Source organism: Quercus lobata, chromosome 1, assembly GCF_001633185.2.
Source record: "Quercus lobata isolate SW786 chromosome 1, ValleyOak3.0 Primary Assembly, whole genome shotgun sequence".
Lineage (NCBI taxonomy): Eukaryota > Viridiplantae > Streptophyta > Magnoliopsida > Fagales > Fagaceae > Quercus > Quercus lobata.
Window position 1 is genome coordinate 4,029,754 of NC_044904.1, and position 18,512 is coordinate 4,048,265.

Sequence of the window (18,512 nt, forward strand, 5' to 3'; positions counted from 1 at the left end):
CTCTCATCAATCTAAAGATTATATTAAATCAGATCTATGAATAAATTATAAGTCAATTAAACTCTTAATTTTATTCCGGATAATTTCCACTAGCAAACTGTAATTGTCTCTAGCCCTTTCTATATCAAACCCAAACCCCGATTTCCCCAGATTAAAGGCGGAAGTGGCAGAGTTCAGCTACTATTCTGCGTGATGAACTTAACAAAATCATCACTTTGGCATAATTTGAATACATGTAGCCTTTGGAACAATGTTTATTCCTACTGCTTTGGTAAAATGAGAGAAGACGGATTAGTATAGCTTAAAACACATATATCAGAATACTTTCTCAACTTCATAACTCAGCAAGTTGGGGTATAAAAATACTCTGACTGACCTTGCTGCTTTATTGTCAAGTAGCCCTAAACTAAGGAGTAACTAATTAACCACTAATTATGGTTGTATAAAATATAAACAATGGATTAACTCAAACCCACCAAATTGATATGACCTATTTTGGATTATTTTAGCTAATGCTTTGGTTGGTATAAAATATGAACAATAGCCTTTAATCCAAGGAACAAAGTGCTAACATGGCCTCAAAGGGAATCAAACATTGAATTCATATCAGATCTGCTACTTCAAATTCTAACAAGGAATCTTGGATCTCAAACATATATCATAAACTAGTATACAATAAGTTCATCACAAATTATCATAATGCCACACATAAATAAACCCCCCAAAAAAAACCCAAATTTGAAAATCATAAACCCTAACTCATATCAAACAACCAATGTCAAAATCATCAAAAAAAAAAAAAAAAATCTCACAAAACCAAATCAGCACTGAAAAACCCATATGAAAAACCATATGAAATCAAATATGTACATGCTCTTAAGAGCATCATTCAAAACACTCACTCGCACCATTGCTGCAGCTACATATTTTAATAACCATATCAATGACTAAAACAAGGGTCTAGCACATAAAGCAAATATGCAAAAAGAAGTAGACACACACACACACACACAAAAAGAAAAAATATATCAGAATCAAGTATGAAACATTCCATATAATTTTTGTAATGGCCCTGTATCCTTTAAAATATCACAACCACATTACCCTTAACCAATGAATCCTTCACCTTACATATATTTACCAAGAAATGAACATAAAACCACAGTTGAGAGAAGTTTATGCCATTTAGAACAAATCAATTATAACCTACTCTTGTGGCCAATCATATAGCAAAACCCAAAATCTCATAATTGTTACAAAAGCCACTAGCTTTATATCTTATGGTAAACCCAAAATCAAGCAATCATCCAGTTTAACAATCGTACCCAGAACAATGCAAAACCAATTATATAACACACATCTAGTTGCTAACAAAACGTACAAACTCAAAGAATAAATGGAAGCAAATGTTTCTATTATAAATGCTTCAAAAAATAAAAAAATAAAAAACCATTTGCCTAAATCAGTTGTACTCTAACCCCACTGATCACCAATCCATTTTTAGATTGAAAAATTCAAACATGCACGCACATAGTATTAACTAAAAACCAAAAACCTAGTAACAAGAAGCGAGCACAAAAGCCAAAATGAAACAAAACCATACGTCACACACAGATATATAATAATAATAATAATAATTTAAAAAAAAAAAAAAAACAACAGATCGAACCTAAGAAAAACCAGAGAAGGGTTAGAGATGAAGAAAAACGAAAAGAAAAGAAGAAATCTAATCTAAAAGGGCAAAAAAGTACCTGGTTTTGCTGGCGATGGGCGGCACCAACGGAAGCTGAAGCTGGCCGGTGGTGCCTTGGACCTTGGAGCCGGAGATTGGCAAGAGAGGGGACTGGAGGTGGTTGGGATTTTTGGAGAGAAATCTGAGAGGGTGGCTGGATTTTTTTGGAGAGATATACGAGAGGGAGAGTTTTAGCGCGAAAGTGCGGGAGTGATGAGGATCGAGGCGGGAAGGATTGAGCAAATGTAAAATTTTTCCCAAAATTTTAAACGTAAAATATTTTACGTAAATTTGCTTAAGTTGATTTTTTTTTTTTTTATCGAAAATATTTTACTTTTAACTAAATATTTTACTGTAAAATAAACACTATAAAATTAAAAAATATTTCCCTAAAAATATTTTACATTGAAATAAACAGCGTACATTGTCAGTATTTAGTTTGCATTGGCTGTGTTTGTTTCAAGTGAGAATGAAATTGAGAAAATATTTTACACCTTGATGTGTGTTTGGGTGCACATGTAAAACTCGGTCAAACTGAAAACCATTTCCTTTAACTGTAAAATTTTGCCCTTCACTCGTAAAATCATTTACACATTCCATTTACCTTCAAACCCAATTTTAAGGACTAAAAACCTAAAAAGAGAGAAAGAGCAGCTTGGAAAAGTCACAATCTCCGACCACCCAAACTTGAATCCAGTCAGATCGCGCCACCTCATTCCCCTCCACGCGCTGGTAAGTACTTTATTTCCTTTTCTTCCTCTCTTTTGTCTTTTCTTCCTTGGCTTTTCTTCTCTCCCAGGCCAACCTCAGCTCCCCCATCTTACTCAAACCCATCTCTGATTAGCATGCCCAGATTAAGCACTGCATGTACCCGATGCACCCAGTTAAACCTACCCCGATTTCAACATCCTAGCCCATGATTGTTTCCTCTCTAGACGCTGTGACCTCAAACCCACCACTGAAACCCGAAGGTATACCCTCTCTCTCTCTCTCTCTCTCTCTCTCTCTCTCTATATATATATATATATTTATTTTATTTATCGTTATTTATATATTTATTTGTATATAAAATATATGTGTATAATGTTATCTGCAATAAGAGTATTTCTATCAGGTGTGCTATGCCAAATGCTATTTTACCGGATCAAAACCTACTTTATCAATTTTAACACATCATTTTACAATTTACCGTTTATCACATCTTCTATTTTTCAATTCTATAAATTAAAATAATATATACAAATATTAAAATAATATTAAAAAAACCAACCATATAAATTTATTCCTATCGTCACTCCCACCAACTCACTGCCACCCCCACCACAACCCACAGCTGATACAAACCCACCACCATATCCCACCATTGTTACAAACCCACCACCACCAACCAAAATCAACCAACCACTATTATAAACATTGCCACAAGCACCAAGAGAAAGAGAGAGAGAGAGAGAGAGAGAGATCAGCGAGGTGGAGAGAGGAGACGTCGGTGGCTCTAGGCAAGACAGCTCCAGGCAAGATTGGTAGCTCCAAGCGAGGCGGCTTCAAGCGAGATCAGCTTCAGTGGCTTAAGGTGGCTTTAGGCGAGATCAGCTTCAAGCAACTTGAGGATGAGAGAGGAAAAGAATGAGAGTGAAAAGGGAGTGGCGAGATCAGCAGCTGCGGTGAGATTGGCGGTGATATCGGTAGCTTCGGCAAGATCAACGGCAAGATCAGCGGCTTCGACAAGAGAGAAGAAATGGCGGGCATAGAGAAGAAATTCTAGATGAGAGAAAAGAGAGAGAGAGAGTCTGAATGAATATATGAGAGAGAAACGGTGAATAAACAAATAATAAAAAATTTTGAGATTTGGAACATCTCATGAAACTTGAATATTGGTGTTTGGTGTGTCAAATGCCAAATATTTGGCATTTGACACACCTGATGGTAATGCTCTAAATGTTTATGAAGGTTGTTGAGGTCTAAAAAAAAAGGGGTCATAATAAAATAAGCCCAAAACAGAAGAATAAGTCAAGCCCAAAAGGAAAAACTCAGGCTAAGCCCAAAGCAATAGATACGGATGACCCATGGGGGATAAAAGGAAGGCCCAGAGGATCCTGAAGCCCAGAAAAGAAAGAAGCATCCAAAAAGAGACCACGGCAAAGTATAAAGAAGCAAGGATCCTCAGGAACAATCAATAGGCATGGATCCCTTCAGGCACAAAGAAAAAGGAAGACTGGGACAGATCGATAGAAAGAAGACAGAAGAAGAAAACAAGAAATAAAAGCAAAAAACGCAAGCGACCTCTCATGGCACAGACAGAAAGGGCCTCGGGGAACCAGGACAGGGAAGAAGAATGATAACAAGCGACTTTCAAAAATGGCAGAACAGGATTCCGCCCAAAAAGGAAAGAAAGGGAAAAGAGGAAGACGCCAGAAGTGGGGATGCCAAGAAGGGCATACCTCAGCACGTCCTGAAGAGGATGGCTAACCAGAAGCTTTCGAAAGAATCAGAACCAAGAGAAGGAAAGAATGAGAGAAAACGGAAAAGGGACTTACCGAGACGATGGGGACAGAACATGCTCTGTTTGCAAAAGAACAAAACAGGGGAACCAACAGTTCCCCGGGAAGCCCAGAAAACTCCATTATAAAAGGAGGGGATGGGTTGTGAAGAAGGCGGCGAGAAAAAAAAGAAAGAAACGCAAGAAAGAAGAAATTCTCTAGGAAAAAACTATCAGAAAAATCTATGCAGAAAGAAAAATACTAAGGGAAAAACAATTACTGCTTCCCGATATCCTGTAAAGGCCACTATTGCACATACTCGGATTCAACGAGAATCAAACTTTGCAAGTTTTGAAGGCTGAAATAGCCATTCAAGACTGCAATTTTTGAGCTTGATTGGACCTTGTATCACGTCCTAGTGAGCTTTCTGTAATCAAACAGATGATGAATCAATGAAATATTGTTTCATAATTCCCAGGATCCCCACAGCACCTTTTTTTTTTATCGTCTTGCTAATCCTGTTTTTCTTTCCTTCTGAACTTACGTTGTTAATTTTTGGCACTCTTCGATATCCCTGTTTGTCATTTTTCTGTATATTGTCAGGAGTATTCTCTGCATTCACTTGATTCTTAAACAGCTCGTTAGCTGCGGTGAGTCAAGGCCCGGTCCACCAAATCCTTCTTTTTCATTCAGGCCCGGGATCCTTGGGCCTGAGTATCCTGAAAAAGGCACTCTCACAAAGGTATATGGCAACTTGTGAATATTTTGGTAATTTGAATTTAATATTGTTCTTGATTTGGGCTTGTTACAATATTTATGTGAATTTGGATGGTTTAACAACAATTATTGTGGAGACTTTGTTGAGATGATGTTGAATGGGTCTACACTGTCTTGTATTGCAAGATGTTTTTTGGAAAATATCATCTTCTTGCTTACACATTTGATTGAATGGTATGTCAAATAATTTCCTATGCTAAATATCTATGTCATAAGGCCAATTTTGGTTTTTAAACTATTTATCCTATGGACCACCTAAAGGGTAAGACATACGTTGTTTTTGTTGGTCGTGTGCTTCGTGTGTACAACATATAGGAAGAAGCCTGTGCCCAAGTTTATCAATATTCTGGAGCAAATCACAAGGCGTTTAAGCATAAAATGGATGTAGAAATTGCTTTATGAAGTTTTGGCAGATTGATGGTGGGAATATGCAACAAGGTTCTTCATCCAGTACATATTCTACTCATTCCAGCTCAAGTTCCAGTACTCCTTCAACTAAAGAGAGCTCCTACTGTACAAAAGATGTTAAATACGATTTATTGAAATATCAATTAGATATCGCAATTGAGTAGTGGAACCATGCAATAAAGATTGCAGAGTTGAATGTGAGAATGCTAAACGTAGTGGCATCTCAAGTCCTACTCGATGATGAGCTCAATAAAATGGCACATCTAAACTTGGGTGAATGATCATGAAAGTTGTGTTGATCTCTGATTTTTGTATGTGGGTACCTCTGTAATTGTTATGTAAAACTTGGATGTGTATATTTTAATATTTTTTGTGATTGGGATTAATGGATGTGCATATATGATGTGTTTAGGTATTTTGAGATGCTCAATTGTAGTATAGGTATATTTTTTTGACATTTTTCCTGTAAAATGTTTTACATTGGGGAGCCAAACACAGAAAAATATTTTCTAGAAAAATGCTTTACACGCATGACCAAACACTAAAAATACTTTTCCAATGTATTTTCTAGAACCCAAACAAACATCTGAGTGTGAAAAAAAAGAGAGTAAACGGTGGTTTTTGTGTGTGAAAAAAGGAAAACAATTAAATAAAAAATGTGTAAATGCACTTTTGGTTCATAAGTTTATGTGGCAAATGAAATGCACTGTTACCACACTAAATACTAACGTGTTGTCTCATTTTTTATTTATTTATTTTCGGTTTATATATATTTGAGAGATATGTAATAATAAATGGAATGGTAAGGACATAATGTTTATCATATTCTATTTCTTTACTATATTCCTTCTTCTTCTTCTTTGTTTTTTTTTACAAGGTAAAAATTTTACTATATCCTAATCTAAGTATATATGTATGTGAAATTATCTCCTAGAAACTTGAATCCTAGCCCTTACCTCTTAACACCCCACAAGCACTTACTATCACACCAAGGGCGTCCAATAGTCACTCATATATATTATGGTTTCTTTTAACATAAATAATTTGTAGAAAAATAATTGAGGCAAAATTACAATTTCTTTTTTTCCAAAATTATTGCATTATGTTATTACTTTGATAGAATTAAAATTTTGTGGTCCTTTGATGCTAGAATATGTCTATATCCATGACATCTTCAAAGAAACTAATACAAAAAGGGTCTTTTGTGCAAATTAGGATTAAGATCAACCGTAAGAATGCAGAATGCTTGACATTTGGTAACTTTAATATGAGAACACATGGATCCACAGCATATAATAAGGTGATTATATGTTTGAGAAAAACAAAGGTTCTATTCGCACTTTCTAGTGTCTCCAAATTCAAATCACTCCTCCTATTACAACTATCAAATTAGAGATATATATATATATATATATATATATTAGAGTATTAATCATTCACCATTATATTTTAAATCATGTGTGTTTTTTGGATTTTGATCAAATTATTCTTTCATTCTACTATTATGCTCTTAAGAATAAGTATATAATTTTTTTTTCCTAATGCAAACTCAAAAGGCGTGACAATATATGGTGAAGTGGGGAGAGCATAGGAGGACAATTATTCAGAAAAAGGGAAGAAGAAAAAAAAAAGGAAGAGAGAGAGAGAACCAAATAAATACTATATCTTCAAGACATTCTAGTGTCTGTAAGAGATATCGAAGTTTTCAATTAAATCATGATTTGTAAACTAAAACAATTCATGTAGAGTGCAAATAAAGCTATACCAGGGAAGAAGAACAAAACCCAAATCATCATTTGAGTAGTTGAAATCCATTTAATCTCTCTAAATCCTTCAGAACCCTCACAACTTCAGCTAGAACCACCTCAGGTTCTGTATTGTCATCAACTCCAACCATTCTTGCCAGTAACTGTAGCCTCTTTCTGGCTCCCTCTTTACATACTAATTCATTAATGCTTTGCTCATTCTCCCATGAATCATAAACAACATCCTCTTGAAGACAACATGATGACTCAACATCTGACTTCAAATCAGAATCTTCATCAAGTATGTCAGAAAGCTCAGATGAGTCTCCTCCATTGAGTGTCTCCAATACAATAGAGTTGGTTCTCTTGGCCCTGGATCTCTCAAGAGCATTAAAAGCAATAAACTTCACGTGATTGAATTCACTCAAGCGGGTTTCAGGCTTTGAGAACAAAGTTGTGATGAAATGGTTGGAATGATCAAAGAAAGTGTATTGCTGTATGCCATTACAGCACAAAGTTGGGTCCTCTGGGTTGTCTCTTGCAGCCATTGTTAAGTTTGTCCCAAGACTGTCTTGCAAAAGTTGCGAGGAATTGGTTTTTTAAACAAAAGAAAACGTTCCACTCTTTAAATGCTATAATTAGAGAGCGTTACGAAAGTGGGGCCAAATAGAGTAATGTAGGTAGAGAAACCAAAGAGTTTTGAAGGAATTATGATAACCATGCTGATGGTTTCAAATACTATGCAATGACGATGTTGAATTCTACAAATGTTGGCTCAGGTATATGGCCAGGTTCATGTTCATGCATCATGCATGAGACAATATTGGTCAACAATCAACTTTATAATTTATTTTAGAATAATTTATGTTTTATTCATTTGTCTCTCTTAGCCACCATTATTCACGAGGTTTTTAAAGTCATTAAATTTGGAAAAATTATTCAGTACTCCAAAAGCGGTATACAATAATAAAACGATTGGCTTGAACAGGTTTACAAACTTCATTAAAACAATTGGCTTGAACAGGTTTACAAACTTTATATTCACTGCACACGGAAATATACAAGAATATAGGTAGTTCTTTCTACTCATTCAATATTTTTCAATCTTTAAGTAAAATACTAAGAGTCTTGTCTTGTAGTTCAATTAACACTTATTGGTGTTTCCATTGAAATCGCCACTCCCATCTATTGAATTATCTGGAAAAGAAGGCAGGCATTTTAATCTTTTATATTTTGTAAAACAGACCAATAAACTCTACTGACTAAACCAGTAAACTTCCAAGTACTAGTCGTAGATCCAACTTGATTATTTTTATCCTTCAAGTAGATAACATTTAAAAAGGTGAAGATCAGCAAGCCTGGCAGATAAATTAAGTTATGAACCAACCATTTCAACCAGGGAAGGGAGTACCCTGCTACCTACCCCAATTTCTACTGGTTCAACAATACCATACGCAATGCTTAAACTGAGCTAAGCCCAGGTATTCATCCCAGCTCAACCAAACTATTCTGGAATCCAAAAATCTTGGACCCAAACCAAACGTACCCATCATAGCTGTAGAAAATGGGCAGCAACTTTAATTGATCTGATCATACGATTTGAACAATCTACTTAGAAACACAATTTTGAATGAGAAAAATGAAGCAGACGATCCTACCCTCCCTAAACTCACAGATCACCTTTTTAATCACATGCCATTGGATGGTGATTGAAAGTCTCTGTCAGGGTGTGTTTTTTAATTCCTTATAGCAAGTGGAGAAGGGCGGATTTAAACCTAGGTTCCGCTTATACGGAATCACAAAACAAGATAGCACTTGACAAACAACTTAACATATCTATAATATTTATGGCTCTGTATGTGCAAATACAAAATCAGAGGAGAAGGAATTCTATTGCTCACACTGCTCCCATGAAGAAAAAACGAGTAGAGTAAAAACATGAACAAAATGGACCTCATATTTGATAAAATTAGCTTCCCCTCTAATCATTGCTTTATGAAGTCTTGAGGCAAGAGATATGGTAATCCCATCCCATCGCATACCAAGAGTACACGATGGAGATCCACATTGTCTGAGTCAATATGAGCATATTTCATCCAAGTTTTCTGAACATCCCTGCGGAATTGTATGATTGATTTTTTTGTTAGGCTGCAGTGACTTGTCAACAACCAATTAAAACATTACTCTCTGAATTTTATAACATATTCTACCTCTACAAAGATAGAAAAATGATTACATATACTAGGGGAATCGTGTTGAAGATGCTGTTTTACTAGATGAGTCATTTGTGGAACACCAAAATAGGTCTGTTGAATCCAGCTTTGCTGCCTGATAAGTGGGAAGTTATATCTTCTACCTTTCTAAATCCAATCTGCAATTACAATAAATATCAGGTATCTTCATTATCAAAAAAAGATTTTGTGTGCGCGTTAATCATCAGATATCTGAGGATGTTGACAAACAACAACTGAATAAGTCAATGTCTATGTACAGATCATCTGAATTTCAACTTCAGCACTAGTGCTAGAACCAGAGCTTAAAACTTACCTTATCTAGAAGTATTTCCTGAAACTTTGCTGGACGGAATAGAATACTCCTATAATTCATTGCTGTTGTCTGCAAAACGAGTACAAAGATTGCCTTAGACCCTCAGCATAATTAATCAATAAAAATTTAATCCATAATATTATAAAGGATCTGAAAAAATCACACTAAGCCAACAATTTGCAAGATTTCAATTCAGATTTTTTGTTTTTCATGTGTCAAAAATTTCAATTCATATTACTGTATACTTAACCTCAGATTCCAGTAAAAAGGATTCCTGTTTCGATAGAAGTACAGGGAAAAAAAATGAAAAGAACATGAGCCCTCTCCCATATTGTGGATGAACAGGCTTAGATATGCTCATTATCAGAGCATGAAGAGAAGAGAGTTGAAGAGCTAATGCTACAGCCTAGTAGCAAATGATTAATAACAAACAAAAGGAATCCCATGATATACAGCCTCCTGTGAGGCTCCCTTTTCATAACTATTGTGTATAACTGTTGAATGCAACAGTCTAGGGTTTGCAACACCTCTTATGATTACATATTAATAAATAAACATTTAATTAGTTGTCCATATATAAAATAGCTATCATTTAGAGATGCAAAAAAAATGATTACCTCAGACACAAGACGATTGTTTTCATATGACTTCCAAGGTTGAGGTTCCAACACAAGAACACCACCCTGCTTAAGAAAATAATAACTCCTGAATATATTGTTCAAGATACCATTTCATAAAACAAGGGGCAGTGCCATAAAACCACAACCATCCTCAACCAAGACCCCATCAATAATTTGAAGAAAATAAAATGTGCATAATAAGAATAAATAAATATTACCGGACGAAGCAGTCTCCAAATCTTTGAAAATAATGTAATCAATCCATCATCACCCCAATTCAGATGAACCCATTTTGTTACACTCAAGCTGCATTGCAGGAGACAACAAATCTTACCAAACAGAGCATTAAGGTTAAGCAAAATATGAACCATAAATGAGTTTTATAATAGCATGTAAAATTAATAACAATACATATTAACTATCGATATAATAATTGTTTCCATTATTTGTTACAGATGTTTAGAAAAGCTTTTTTTGAACTGGAAGAGGCCCAAATGCTTTTAAAAAATAAAATAAAATGAAGCTGTTATCAAAAAACTCATGAATATATTTATCCACTAGCTAAAACAAGAACTTCACAAACTTTTACATTCAGAAAATTGAGGCACATAAGTGCTAAATGATTGGAGAGAGGTTAGTAGCATTAAGTTATTTAGGTAGTTTTTTAAATTTTTTTATTTTTATTTTTTTCTGTAATGAAAGCAAAGCAAAAGGATTAGGTAGCATGAAGTTTTTGTAAGAAAGTTATTGCTTATTCCTGAAAACAAGATTCTCTTATCTCTTTCTTTTACTTTATACTAGACACTAGACATAACATAGCCAAGAAAAAACTTACCAAAGGATAGTATCATATTTCTTCTCCGGTGGACACCGACTCTGAACAAAATTTTCTTGTTGGAATGAGACCATGTGAAACAGATTTGTTTCTGTAGAAGAACAGTCCCTAGAAATTTCCATCATCTCTTCATTTGGTGATGCAGCAACACTCTGCTCTGAACCATTTGCACTCCTTGAAACCTCCAATTTTGAAGCCTTTGCATGTGTCTTCCCAGCACGTTCAAATTTTTTGAGATGCCAGTTTGCATCCTCTATTCGATCTGGCACATAAAGAAGATTACATTAAGCACAATCCCTGATTTCAGGTCCATTTCAACCTTGAAAACTTCAATACTTGAGCATACCTTTGTCTCATACTGGTAAAACCATACTTTTAAATGATATGAACAACAATCGTTAAGTTTCAACTAAGCCAACCTGAAACAATGTATGTTTGGCTAGGATTTGGCCTAAGGTTTTCAAAAATAAAGTGTTCAAGCTAGGCATTGATTCTAATCAGAGTCAAACACATACATCCAGATCTTAGCCTAAGAGACTCATCAAGCTTGGGAAACAGACATGTCAGATTATCTTTATCTAGGGGCTATAAGGTCAATATATAACCAAAAACCAGAATGTGGGCACTTTATATGCACTTATTTCAATACTGCACATGCCTATAGATTAAAAATATGCTACTAAAGCATTCATTCTGCAGAAGTTTTGACACCTCTAGGGAAAAATGCTAGAAAGTATTACTAGAGGAATGTAGAATAGCTTGTGTGAATGCACCTGAGTGTAAAGAAGGGGTATTGATGCGGGAGACACAAAAAAAAAAAAAATCTTTATTTTAATTTAGTTTTATTTTATTTTGCAAGTCAGTTGTATTTCTTATGGTATTTTATTTTAGGCCTTATTATTTAAGTAGGTTTAGGAGTGTTTTTATTTAAAGTCGGTTATTTTTTGTAATAAGGCAATTAGGTTTCCTACGCCTGTTAGAACAAGGGTTTTGTATTCCTATAAAAACAAACTATGTACTCTTATCAAAGGGACTTTGATGAAATGAAATTTGAATTGGAAGAATTACAATTGCTTGGTGTTGATTCCTAGCAACTTAGGTGTTGATTCCTAAGTTTTCTATTCTTGGTGATGACGTTAGGCAAACTCCTAAGTGCTGATTCTTAGGGTTTATCTTTTTTCCTTTTGTTCAATTTCCCCCTTTATACCCCCATTGGATTATTCTGGCACCAGGTATTAATAATGTCAGTGCCCTTTAAAGCTCATTTCAAGCACAGAAATCAATATTTATTTTTCCATTTTTTACCCAAAGCCTGAAAACATGAAAGAACAGAATCATAGAGAAAAGAGCTTAATTTCAACTTACATAGAACTTTGGAGCAAAAGATATTATGATGAATAGAATCTTACCAGAATCAATGTCAATTCCAAGAATGCTTCGGCAGCGAAACTTTTTTGCTGTATAAAAGAAATGATAACATCAGTCTGAGTAAAGGCATGGCTAAACCTGATATTATATATCTAACATATGTTGTCAACTTAATTCTCAAACTGCACCACACACACAAAGCAAAACAACCCAAAAATAAAAATAAAAGTAAAAACAAAACAAAAGGAAGGCATAACTTGAGATAAACATGACTCTTTTCAAGATTTCACAAGTCAAACAATCAATACACTAGATCTTTATCAATGCAATCAATCCTACTCCTTTATTGATTTATTTAATTGTTCTTTTGGGGGGTTGAAGGTTGATCATTCATAATCCCCTTCTCCCCATTCCTATTCTTTTTATCTCCACAACAACTGGAGGTCTCTATTTCAGAATGAATCTACTAGCTCTTCTCAATTGCAATTCTTTGAGCTAAAAAGTATCAATGGGAAAGTAGTTGTTCAACCACCTAGGGAGGCTGTGGATGAGGGCATTGCTAAATGGGAATCAAGTTTAATTGGGAAATTCTTTAACAAGGCTTGTTCATTCCTGTTGGTGAAACGTTTTGTGGAGGATCCATGGGGTCAATATGGTCTTGTGGAGGTATTTGCTCTGGATAATGGCATGTTCTTATTCCAATTCCCAGATACTTGAAGTACAGACTCTGTTCTTGAAGCTCGACTTTGGCATATTGCAAACAAATCCATCTTCTTGCGCAAGTGGCAGCCAAGAATGCAATTTCTTGATTTTTCTTTAAGGAAAATTCCTATTTGGATAAAAAATTTCATCTCCCTGTGGAGTACTGGAATCACATTTGTTTAGGGCATGTGGCCAGTGGGGTTGAAAGGCCTTTGTACACTGATACTGTAACTGAAGTGAATCAAAGGCTCAGTTTTACTCAGGTTTTTGTGGATGTTGATCTGGAGGCTGAGTTTCCTAGGGAGATTTAAGTTGATATGGGGGATGGTAATTAATTTCTTGTTGGGATTGAGTACCCATGGATCCCCATGAAGTGTCCAAAATGCAATTTTTTTGGACACTCTGCTGCCAATTGTGGTAATACTGAAATGGTTGATCCAAAGAGGATGACTAAGAGACGATGGGTTCCTATGGCTAAGGAGGTTGTAGATGAAGTGAAGACTGATAATTCAAGGAGAAAGCAAGCTCAAGTGAAGGTTACTAATCCTAAGGTAACTCCGAAGCCTCCTTTCTCAAGTAATAGGTATGCTGTGGTCTAGGTAGATGTGCTATTAAAGCAGACCTAAGAAAAGCTTATGACTCTGTAAATTGGAATTTAATTACCATGTGCTTGATAGCTACTGGTTGTCCAGTGAAGTTTGTAATGTGGATAAGGGATTGCATCACCAATCCAAGGTTTTCTATATCTTTAAATGGAAGCATGGTTGGCTACTTCAAAGGAGGTAAAACGTGATCGTATTTCTCCCTTTCTCTTTGTTATTGCCATGGAAGCTTTCACAATGATCATGCAAAGGAAGATTCAAGAACCTACTCAGTTTAAGTTCCATCCCTACTGCAAAGCCTTGAAGATTACCCACTTGAGTTTTGTTGATGACCTCCTCATATTTACTGCTGCTGATCTTCCCTCAACAAAACTAGTAAAAGAGGGTCTTGAAGAATTTAAAGTAGCCTCTGGTTTGGATATAAACCCAAGCAAAGAGTGAAGTCTTCTTCTCAGCAGTGCCTCAAGGTCTAAAAGGGAAAATTCTGGATGTGTTGCAATTTGAGGGTACCCTTCCAGTTAGATACTTGGGATTACCTCTTATCTCTGGTAGATTAAGGTTGAAGGACTGTTAGCCACTTATTGATAAAATTCAAGGCAGAATCAAATCATGGTCATCAAGGAAACTATCTTTTGCTGGTAGGTTACAACTCCTACGATCTGTTCTATATAGTATATAACGATTTTGGTCAAGTAACTTTATCCTCCCTAAGAAGGTCATCAAGACTCTGGAGTAGAATTTTAATCATTTATGGTGGCAAGGGCAGGGTACTAGCATAGGGTAAACTATAGCATGGGAAAAAGTTTGTTTACCTAAAAGAGAGGGAGGGTTGGGATTGCAAAGAGTTGCAATAATGAAATACATTTGGAGCTTGTTTACTAATGCTGGATCTCTTTGGGTGGCTTGGATTCATGCAAATCTTCTCAAAGGCAAGCGTTTTTGGACTGTAAAAATCCCACAAGAATGTACCTGGGTTGGAGAGCACTTTTTAAATTGATGGATGAAGCAAGAAAGTTTATCAGGTTTGAGGTGGGGGATGGGAAAACTATATTTCTTTGGCATGACCTTTGGCATCTTGCTGGGGTTTTGGTTCAAAGATATGGCTTCCGTGTCATTTATGATGCTGCAAGTAATCCTTAAGCTAAAGTGGATTCTATGCTGAAAGATAAGACATGGAATTGAAGGCCTGCTAGATCTGATGCCCTTGTAACTATTCAGGGTCAACTATTCCTTGTTGAGCTTAAAGATGAGGATAAAGCCCTTTGGCAAGTTACTAAATTTGGGAAGTTTTCTTTTGCTGCAACATATGCTGGGATTAGAGATAAATCTAGCGAAGTTGAGTGGTGGAAGTTGTTTTGGTTCCATTTAACTATCCCGAAGCATTCATTTATTGGTTGGTTAGCTATAATCAACAAGTTGTCCACACGAGATAGAATGGACAAGTGGGGTACTGGGGTGATAGCTTATGTGTTTTTTGTATAAATAGCCTTGAAAGTAGAGATCATCTCTTTTTCGAATGTTCTTTCACTAGAAGAATTTGGGATGACATGATGAAGTTGTGTCTAGTTTCAAATGCTCAGATTGTGTGGGAGGATTTGATTGCTTGGGGAGGCCAGCGAGTTAAAAGGGAAGGGACTGAGAGTAATAGCTTGCAAACTTGCTTGGTGGGCAACAGTCTACCACATTTGGCTGCAAAGGAATGCCATAGTTCATGAAGAAAGATTTTGGACTGAAGAGCAGCTAAAGAGAAGCATCATTAAGGATGTCAAAGCTAGGCTGGGGTTAAAAACCAAGTTCAAGAAGTCAGTTTTGAATGCTACCATCTGTTGTAATTGTGGGATTGATCCAAGTAGTATTTTAATTTGATCCTAGAAATCCATTGCTGCTATGTTTGCCAGAGTGCTATTGTCCTTGAAGGTGCTGGTTTTGGATGCCTTATAGATGTATTGTTTAGTTGTTAGTGAGTTTTTTTTTTTTTTTTTTTTTTTTGCCATATATTTTGGCTTGCTTTGGTTTTGTAGTTAGTTTTGTATTTTAGTTGTTGTAGCAGGGAAGTTTACTATGCTGGTTTATTTTGGGATTTCCCTTTGTAACATCAAATTATAGCTGAAATTTTTTTTCCTTTATGGACAATTGCAACCAACAGAAGGCTAAGAAGCCAGAAAAAATACGAGTCCACATTTCAAGGTTGAGAAATAGTTACCAATGAGAATGGTAATTATGCCACTATTGCACCCAATATCAAGACATTCCTTGTCTTCAAACAATTCCTTCTTGAAGACGTTCAACCGAGGATCTTCCTGCAAGTCTTGACCAATCTGAAACATCAAATAAAACAATATTCTTAGGGAATTATTATTATTTTTTAATTTAACAAAGGTGATTTACACAGCCACTCTAGAGAAAGAGCATCAGCTCTGAAGGAATTCTTAGCTTCCAAAATGTTAATGTACTAGTCCTATACAAGTAATTCAAACTGTGAGACACTATATATCACAAACAACATGTTCACAAACTAAGTCCTGTGCTAAAAATCTAATCTTTTTTTTTTTTTGGCTGAATAAATATACAAAAACACAACTGCATTCATATTAGGTATGACACAATTGCTAAGCAACCCAAAAATTACACCAAATTAACCCTTCTTTTAATGCAAAATAGATATATAAACTACATTGCTTATCCCAAAAAAAAAAAATTTATATATATATATATATATATACATACACATATATACATAAACACAACTTGCTCAGAAACCCAAAATCACACCAACAAGAAGTTTAAAGAAAAAAAATTAAATTTTGAGATAAAACATGATCATGGGTAGTGGGTACTTAACAAACTGAAAACAAAAACCTCACAAAGGATGAGTAAGAAAAATTACACGGTAGCCATAGTAGTTTTTGTAATTGCCGAAAACAAAAACAGGTTTGCGTTTTCTCTTACTGTGCTGATGCTGCTGCTCCATGTTTGGTTTAGCGCCGACTGAGTCCGCACGCAGCGCTCCACAAGCCGTCGGAGCTGGATGGTGTATTCCGATGCTAACCGAACCGCACCGAGAGAGAGAGTTAGGCTGGGCTGGTTTGGGTTTTGCTTTTTTGACTATAAGCTTAGTTTTCTCTACTTAATTAGGGTTAGGCTTGGGCTTCACCGTTGAAACCAAATTGCACAATTTTTATTTATTTGATTTGGGCATGGGCTTGGGCTTTGGCCCATGGGGTCATTAGTTCTTAAATATAAAAATTGGCTTGGTCTATTGGGTGTCGACCAATCTCTCTCTCTCTCTCTCTCTCTCTCTCTCTCTCTCTCTCTCTCTCTCTCTCAAACGATTGAAAATTCGAAATGAGAAAGCCTTCCCTCTCACCGGAGAAAGTATATAGCGTTTTAGTATTACCAAGTTAGCAACTTATTTGATGTGTCAAATCCAATAGATGATTGACAATTGTTAAAAAAAAGCCACAAAACTTGCTCTACCAACACAAACCAAATGATAATTTTGCCCTGAAAATTTTTCAAACCCCGCCTCTCTCTCTCTCTCTCTCTCTCTCTCTCTCTCTCGGATAGGAGAGGAGTCAAAGGTTAATTTTGGGGGGAAATCTAAAAGAAAAGAAGGAGAGAGAGAGAGAAAGTGGCAGGGATTTGAAAAATTTTTTGGGTAAAATTGTCATTTGGTTTGGTTGTATTTTACAAGTTGATTTTGTTTGGTTGTTAACTAGATATTGAATTACTCAAAAAGGTCATATGTAGTTGTATTATTGTGTTATGATTAGGGTCATTCTCTAGTTTGTAATAACCTACTCAAACAATGTAAAATTTTCTCTTTTATGGAAATGATGATTTTTTGTGTTTCAATTGGTAAATAAATTGCATTGTACAAATGAATTTCACTAGGTGTGTTTTATATTTTGGTTGTAATGATGATTGATGGAATTTGCAAAAAATTTCAAAATGTTATTTGATTAATAAAAATCATAAAATTGAAAATTTCTATGATATTTTTCTTACTCATATATGTCCCATGCATAAAAAATACAATTATTTAGTTTTCAGTATTGCTCCTCCCACAAATGATGTCCATTGTTCTCTTGACCCAAATAAAAAGCTTATAAACATTGAAGGTTATGCCAACTTGTGAAAGGTATTAATTCGAACAATTTTTAGGCAATAATTACATGAAACAATATATCTTTTTCAAGAATCTAACAAGTTAACAATATGCAATTTTTTTTTTAATTGCAAAGGATTTCTACCATTGCATATACAATTAGTGTTTCACTTGAAGCTAACTTATTGAACCTAACATGTAGCTTCATTAGTTACAAAAATTTGCTACAATGCTTAATTACTCGATTGAATGCTTAATACAACATATTGAGCTAATCGGTACACAACTGATAGCTGATGCATTTGCAGCAATATGTTACAATTACAATGACTACTACCCTAACATGATCAAGTACACACTATCCACTTAGTCAATTACATTCAAGTAACTACAGCAATAAGCTCAAGCCTCTCAAGTCTCAACACAACAACTCGAGCATCATAGGCACAACAACTCACAGATCTAACTCAATAGCACATACGTACCGGTTTCCAATATGATCCTAACAAAAGTACAACTTGAAATTTAAATATAATAATTTCCATAATAACTCAACCAACCATGAACACATGCACACTCAACTAGATC

At 35.3% G+C, this 18,512-nt stretch overlaps 1 protein-coding gene across 3 annotated transcripts; it reads right to left on the reverse strand.

The window, feature by feature from the left end:
• Positions 1-8,957: 8,957 nt before the first annotated feature.
• On the reverse strand, positions 8,958-16,958 carry LOC115975062 (probable RNA methyltransferase At5g51130). 3 transcript variants are annotated; one of them, XR_004088071.1, is made up of 9 exons: positions 16,704-16,958; positions 16,020-16,134; positions 12,554-12,601; positions 11,145-11,406; positions 10,528-10,615; positions 10,307-10,372; positions 9,690-9,758; positions 9,353-9,513; positions 8,958-9,257 (listed from the first exon to the last, which is right to left on the reverse strand). XR_004088071.1 is itself a non-coding variant. In XM_031095715.1 (9 exons), the coding sequence occupies exons 1-8, from the start codon at positions 16,785-16,787 to the stop codon at positions 9,424-9,426; spliced, it is 822 nt and encodes a 273-aa protein (XP_030951575.1). In that variant the 5' UTR covers positions 16,788-16,958; the 3' UTR covers positions 8,958-9,257; positions 9,379-9,423. The 3 variants fall into 3 exon arrangements, 2 of the variants coding, with proteins under 2 accessions (XP_030951575.1, XP_030951564.1); XM_031095715.1 differs by having other exon boundaries at positions 9,379-9,513; XM_031095704.1 differs by having other exon boundaries at positions 8,958-9,513.
• Between the last annotated feature and the right edge of the window lie 1,554 nt (positions 16,959-18,512).